This window comes from Cryptomeria japonica, chromosome 10 (assembly GCF_030272615.1).
Source record: "Cryptomeria japonica chromosome 10, Sugi_1.0, whole genome shotgun sequence".
NCBI lineage: Eukaryota > Viridiplantae > Streptophyta > Pinopsida > Cupressales > Cupressaceae > Cryptomeria > Cryptomeria japonica.
Window position 1 is genome coordinate 825148715 of NC_081414.1, and position 6000 is coordinate 825154714.

At 35.5% G+C, this 6000-nt stretch overlaps 1 protein-coding gene across 1 annotated transcript in view; it reads right to left on the bottom strand.

Moving 5' to 3' along the window:
- Positions 1-4783, bottom strand: part of LOC131858708 (uncharacterized) — a 100420-nt gene extending 95637 nt beyond the window's left edge. Inside the window, exons 1-3 of the mRNA XM_059212040.1 lie at positions 3647-4783; positions 1745-1884; positions 1456-1518 (exon numbers count right to left, since the gene is read on the bottom strand). Coding sequence (XP_059068023.1) covers positions 1456-1518; positions 1745-1884; positions 3647-4246 — 803 coding nt within the window. The 5' untranslated portion in view covers positions 4247-4783. The remainder of the gene's footprint in view (positions 1-1455; positions 1519-1744; positions 1885-3646) is intronic.
- Between the last annotated feature and the right edge of the window lie 1217 nt (positions 4784-6000).

The window sequence follows — 6000 nt, forward strand, 5'->3', positions numbered from 1 at the left end:
TTTAAAGGTAAAATGCATCATTGTGAGTGAACAAAGCTGATTTGCATTTCATATTTGTAGCATAAACAGGAGAAGAAATGAAAGGCAGAAAGCAAGAACAACGAGGCTGGTTGTCTCATGGGCTATTTTTAGCCTTGTAGATGTTAAAAGTTATTCTATTCTAACTTCGCATGACAACCATTGTAGCTCTATTTTGGGCATGACAATGGGTTGTAGCATGTATAACCCACTTTGACAAAATTTGTGGCAGGCAAACCCACAGCTGATCGAATAAGGCAATAGTTACAGAATGAATGTTTCCACCATGAAATGTAGTTTTTATGTTTCAGCTGTGAATCCCTCATGGAATGCTCTCCATGGTGGACAGAAAATGATTAGCAAGAACACTGCTTTTACATTTCAAAGTGAGTGGACAGAATAATGTGCAAGAAGTATATCATTCCACCACTCCAAAACAAGTAAATATAGCTGGTGAAAAAGTAAACACTTCAAATATGAAGATGGGAAGGTAATCTACATCTTATATCCAGTTTTTGAGAACCGCAAACATCTCCACATGGGAGGCATGATCTGAAAGGATTTGTTATGTAAATACAATGTGAATCTTGTTTGCATAGGTTGCAGATAGTCACAATGTACATACTATTCCATGTTTTATGTTTATACAACATCCAAGTGGACATAAAAAGGGGAATATGTGAAGAAAATGAAGAGTCACTGGTGTCTCCTTTTATCCTTTCTCTTTCCTGATTTCTTAGAGGAAAATGAAGAGCTGTTGCTGTCACTCAATCTATTAATAAGAAGCCCTGCTCAAGAATAAATGTAATAATTTTTGTGTGGCTCCCTTCAATTGGAAGGGGGCTCTACTTGGAAATACTTCAAATATGAAGGATCGTGGGAAAGAAATGCCATAATCTGTGACTTTGTTGCAATTTATTTCCTTTGAAGAAGAAGACAGATTTATTTTATAGGGTAATCCATCCTCTTAATGCTCGGAAAACTTGAGGTTTTTCAGGTCAACTTAGCTTGGCATTTTACGCCTAGAATGGAGACTTTAGAAAGGAGTTCAAAGGATGTTGACTTTTTGCAAGTTGGAGCAAAAACTGCTTTTACTTCACATTTTTGGGCAGAGGGCTTTGCATAGGACACCAACTTATGTAATTCTTGTGCCTTAACTAGAGCATGAGGATGAATAGCTTTGGGAGAAAAGAATAATCACCCTAAGTTAAAATTTTCTAAAAGTTGAACATGTAACTATTAAGCTAAATAGAGTGCTTACAAAATATTCATTTACAATCCTCTACCTAAGGTAAAGAATCATTTTAACAGAAACAGAGTGGTGACTTACGCTAAAAGATGTATCCATACAGAAATTTCTACTTTAAACTATCAGAAAAGATGAAAAAATAAAAATAAAAGATTCACCAATTGTAACTTTAATATAATATATCTTACCTAACAGGCTGCAATTCTGAGAGCTCCAAAAGTGATCCATCTACTGTAGAAAAGTACATTGAGCTGAAAACAAAACAAAAAGATGCACATAGTTAGACAATTATATCAAAGGCCCATCAAATTTGTAGTAGGATTTTCCAGACAGTAACTTCTTTTTATTTAATATTATCATTCCAAAGATTTTTACACGCTTTCCCAAAGATTATTTTCACATTTCATCTTATTATTCCTCCATTTCCAACCAACATTCACTAGCAAATCCTTTGCATGGAAAACAGAAGGATCTTACTTTCCATCTACTGATGGAAACCCTGATCGCAAACGAATGCTCATGCTTGAATCTTCATCTGAAATGTCTATATTTGCCATTGATGGGAATGACGGCGTACATTCCACCCACAAAGGTTGTGCGTTGGCATCCATTGTTAGCTGCAAAATTAAAAACAATACAGATTGGAATCGCATATACATAAGCATAATTCTTGACTAAAAATTAATGAGTAGGAAGATTCTTAGGAATGCCTTATACAGTCAAGACACTTAAACAAGAACAAAAAAACGGAATCCTCAGATAGGGAAGCCCATGAATCTCTGCCAATTGCACCAAACTAAAGAGAATGCAGCAGCTTATGGCATACAGAAGAAAAATAAAGCATTTAAGAACTAATCCCCTAATATTCATTCACAGAACTTATGCCACCCTTCCAAAAGAAAAAAGAAAACACAAGTGCTTAGTGTTGTCCCTGCATAAAGTAGTTAAGGATATCAAGCTGCCTTTGTTCTTAACATCTGTTCTTGCGGTGTCACTGGCCAAAGCCTCGAATTAATACAGCTAGACTCCGAAATTGAGCTGAATTTACTGTGGTTTAGCGTCATTGCAACTGATTATCAAGATTTGAATGAGCTTATGTGAGAACTGAACGACGTTTCCCAGTGTTCAGGTCTATTAGTTAAAATCTTCATTTATAAGGATTATATTATATATGCCAGCTTTCAGCAAATATCCCAAAGAGCATTATGTATGCCAAAATAGTTGGCAAAATATGAATGATTGTAACTGAGGAAGAGTTAAAAATAAGAGATTGCAGATGCAAAGGCAGAAGCAATAAGCAACACAGACCTTGCAAACCTTCCACAACATAAAGAAGAGGCAAAAATGTAACACTAAACCACGTACTCCTATTTGAAGAAGCCCAGGGAACTTATTAAAGATGCCAGACACGTAAGTTTTTTGGCATTCGAGGAATATTAAAGCTCATGATTAAATTGGAGCTCTTTCTAAATTCAAAAGAGTTTTGGTTTGCAATCTGAAACAAAATTGTAAAGCAATGGAAAATTGTCTAGGCACAGTCTATCCAAGCTCTCCAAGGTTATGGTATTTCAATTTAGCATTGAAACATAGAATCACGGGCCATGCCATTTTTGTGAATGTAAAATCTCCTTTGGAGATCAAAAGGCCTAACTGATCATCAACTACCATACCCTTTGCTATGTTCTCTAATGATTGGATCCAGAAAAAATAAGCAATCCGAGATAAAAATTCAGAACTTATTCAAGAACAGGATGGAATTAATAAGTTAGTAGTGGATTTGAATTTAGCAATTTAGATATTGCAACCTAGAATCACGGGCCATGCCATGTTTGTGAATGTAAAATCTCCTTTGGATATCAAAAGGCCTAACTGATCATCAACTATCATACCCTTTGCTATGTTCTCTAATGATTGGATCCAGAAAAAATAAGCAGTTCGAGATGAAAATTCAAAACTTATTCAAGAACAGGATGGAATTAGTAAGTTACTACCGGATATGGAACCTTTAAAAAAAGACCGAAGCGGAGTTTTCAGCAAGGTACCCACTCCCCTTGTTATTTATTCAAAGTGGTTTTAAACATTTCCACACATACAGAATCAAACGTATGAATGAAGTACGGCCCACTCTCTGCTTTTGTTTGTCTAAGAAATACTAGTCTGTGCAACAAATTGGGGGACCTTAAATCAACAAAACGTTTACCAAAGCAATAATGAACGTGTTTCAGAAAAGGGAAAATCTTATTTCTCTGCACCTGGGTCAAAATCTATCGACTTGATAGCTTAACCCACGCCAGTTGCGTTTACGTATATAAGATCGAATGAATTAAAGTCATGGAGAAAGAGCCTCAGTCCCATCTAAATATCATCTTAATTATTCACCTGGTACAAATTCCCAGCTTCAGACAAGGCAGCAAATGTGTGATTGACTGCAAAAACCGAAATAGCATATCCTGCAGAGGGTTGCAGTTCATGAGGAGCAGTCACCCAGTTCATCCCATTCCAAAACCTTTCATAAATTGATCCACTTTCACCTGTAATCCAGACTGAGGTCTCTGACATAACTGTGAGGGACAACCTCTTCCTAACAACAAGAGGAGGACCCAATTCCTCTTCAGCCAATAAACTAACCCCATCATCAGAGCCTTCATCAAATTGTTGCTCCTCCCTAGAATTTGGATTATAGTCATGTGGGGGGCTATTGTTTTCGTTATCCTGATTGAGGTCTTGAATGGTTCCAATTTTGGAGCAGTTGCCATTGTTACAGCTCAATAAATCAAAGGGCAATTCCAGCTGTGTCCACTTATTGGAGTGGGTGTCATAAGCCCAAAATCTGTCTGTGAGCTGCACAAACTCTTCAACATCTGGCGGATGTGTGCACTGCAAGGATTGAGATAAAGCAAAATAAACTGTAAAGTCAAATATACCAATTGCAATAACCCAAAGGAGCTTGTGGGTATTTTTGAGATATGAGCATCCCATCTGTAAACCAGGCCAGGTATCATAACCTCCAAGTGGGTATTAATGGATGTCAATGGCTTGAAATGGGCTAATCCATCCAAGAAGATTGCAGCTTTCTTGTGTCTGAAAATTATGGCATATGTAATGTTTGTTGGCTCATTCATTCATCTATGGCCTATTTTGCGCTTCAAATTAATGTGGGTATTGAGGTTTCTGAGGGAGAATCTAAAATTCAATAATAATAATAATAACAATACCTCCGAGCTTCAAGGGAGGATGCCCACCGGTCATTTAAACAGTGACGGGTGTAAGGCATAACATTACAGGTCACACTTGGCCACATCAAAAGGTTGGGGATGATGAGTGTGTGTTTTGTAATTCCAACCCCCTGGGTAATATTCAAAGGGCTTTGGTGAGCGAGTCACATGGCATTTGAGACAAGCATGGCTTTGGAAAAATCTTTTCATTTTCTGCAGAAACAGGACACATGGATGGCTGTAATTAACTAGTGTTAAAATGCAGTAACTGTTTGGAAGTTAGATTTCCTGTGCACTTTTGCATATTCCAATTCGGCGGCATTCGTTTTGATCTAAGATCGATATTAGAGGTTCATATTTCATTGTCTCTAAACAGTGTTGTAGGATAGTTTAAGGCCAGCAGTTGAATTAGTTGATGGATGTAATCGTATACAACTTCTCTAATCAGATCTGAAGGCTGTAGTTGTCTAAAATATAGGTTTAAGTCGAGTCTCTTGATTAAGGATTCATTTAAAAGTAAGTATTAGTATAAATATAATTAAAATAGTTTTAGGGAAATATAAATTAATTGAGTTGGGAAGTAAAAGTTGGGCATCAAAAAGGCTGGTTAATGGTTTTTTTTAAAAGAGAAGATGATGTACTTTTTTATAATTGATTTGTAGATTTGTTATAATAGATAATTTAGAATGTATATTATATATATGAAAGTGGTGATAGAGTTATGGTAAAGATTATCTTATTATAAATAAGATCATTCTATAGAGTCTAATTTCATAGTAAATCATGATACATAAATTATTTAATATTAGGGGAAGCATATCAGTTGTTATAACTAATTTCGCACATCTACAAATTTTAAATGGTACATTGGATTTCAATGATTTTTTTGTTGTTGTTTATATATGCAACTTAATTGTTTATAGCTATTGTTTTAGTAGTACCAATGCATGGTATAGGATACATTATGCGCGCAAGGGTTAAAAAGTGGTAATTTCAAAGTGTCACTAAATACCTACGTAAAGATGCCCCAATAACCATGTCCTACAACCACCTCAAAAATGGTCAATACTTATGCACAAATACCCTAGTAGTCGTGGGCTATGGGTTCCAATTATGTTGCACAACTCCTCCAATGAAAGTCCAAAAATTCTAACCACTGGGGGTAAAGTGGGCTATGGGTCGTAATGTATTGTTGTTAGTAGAGATGACTCAATGCTCATTTAATTTGTCCTAGACCCTATTTCAAGCTAAATTATAGACTTGTTAATATAGCATTAAGGATAGTTCATATTGTTCAATGTTCCTTCTTTTGTTATATATGCGGGTTGCTCGTTGACGAAGCTAGTAAATGATAGATAAAGCAATTTCATATATGAATTCGATTTTTTGTCAACCTTCAAATGAACCTTTTTTTTGAGGGGTTTTCCAAACTTATTATTAAAAAATTGACAATCATTTTAGAATGTCTCTCAACATAACTATTAATTTTATATTTTTTTTTAATTAAAAAATTATACA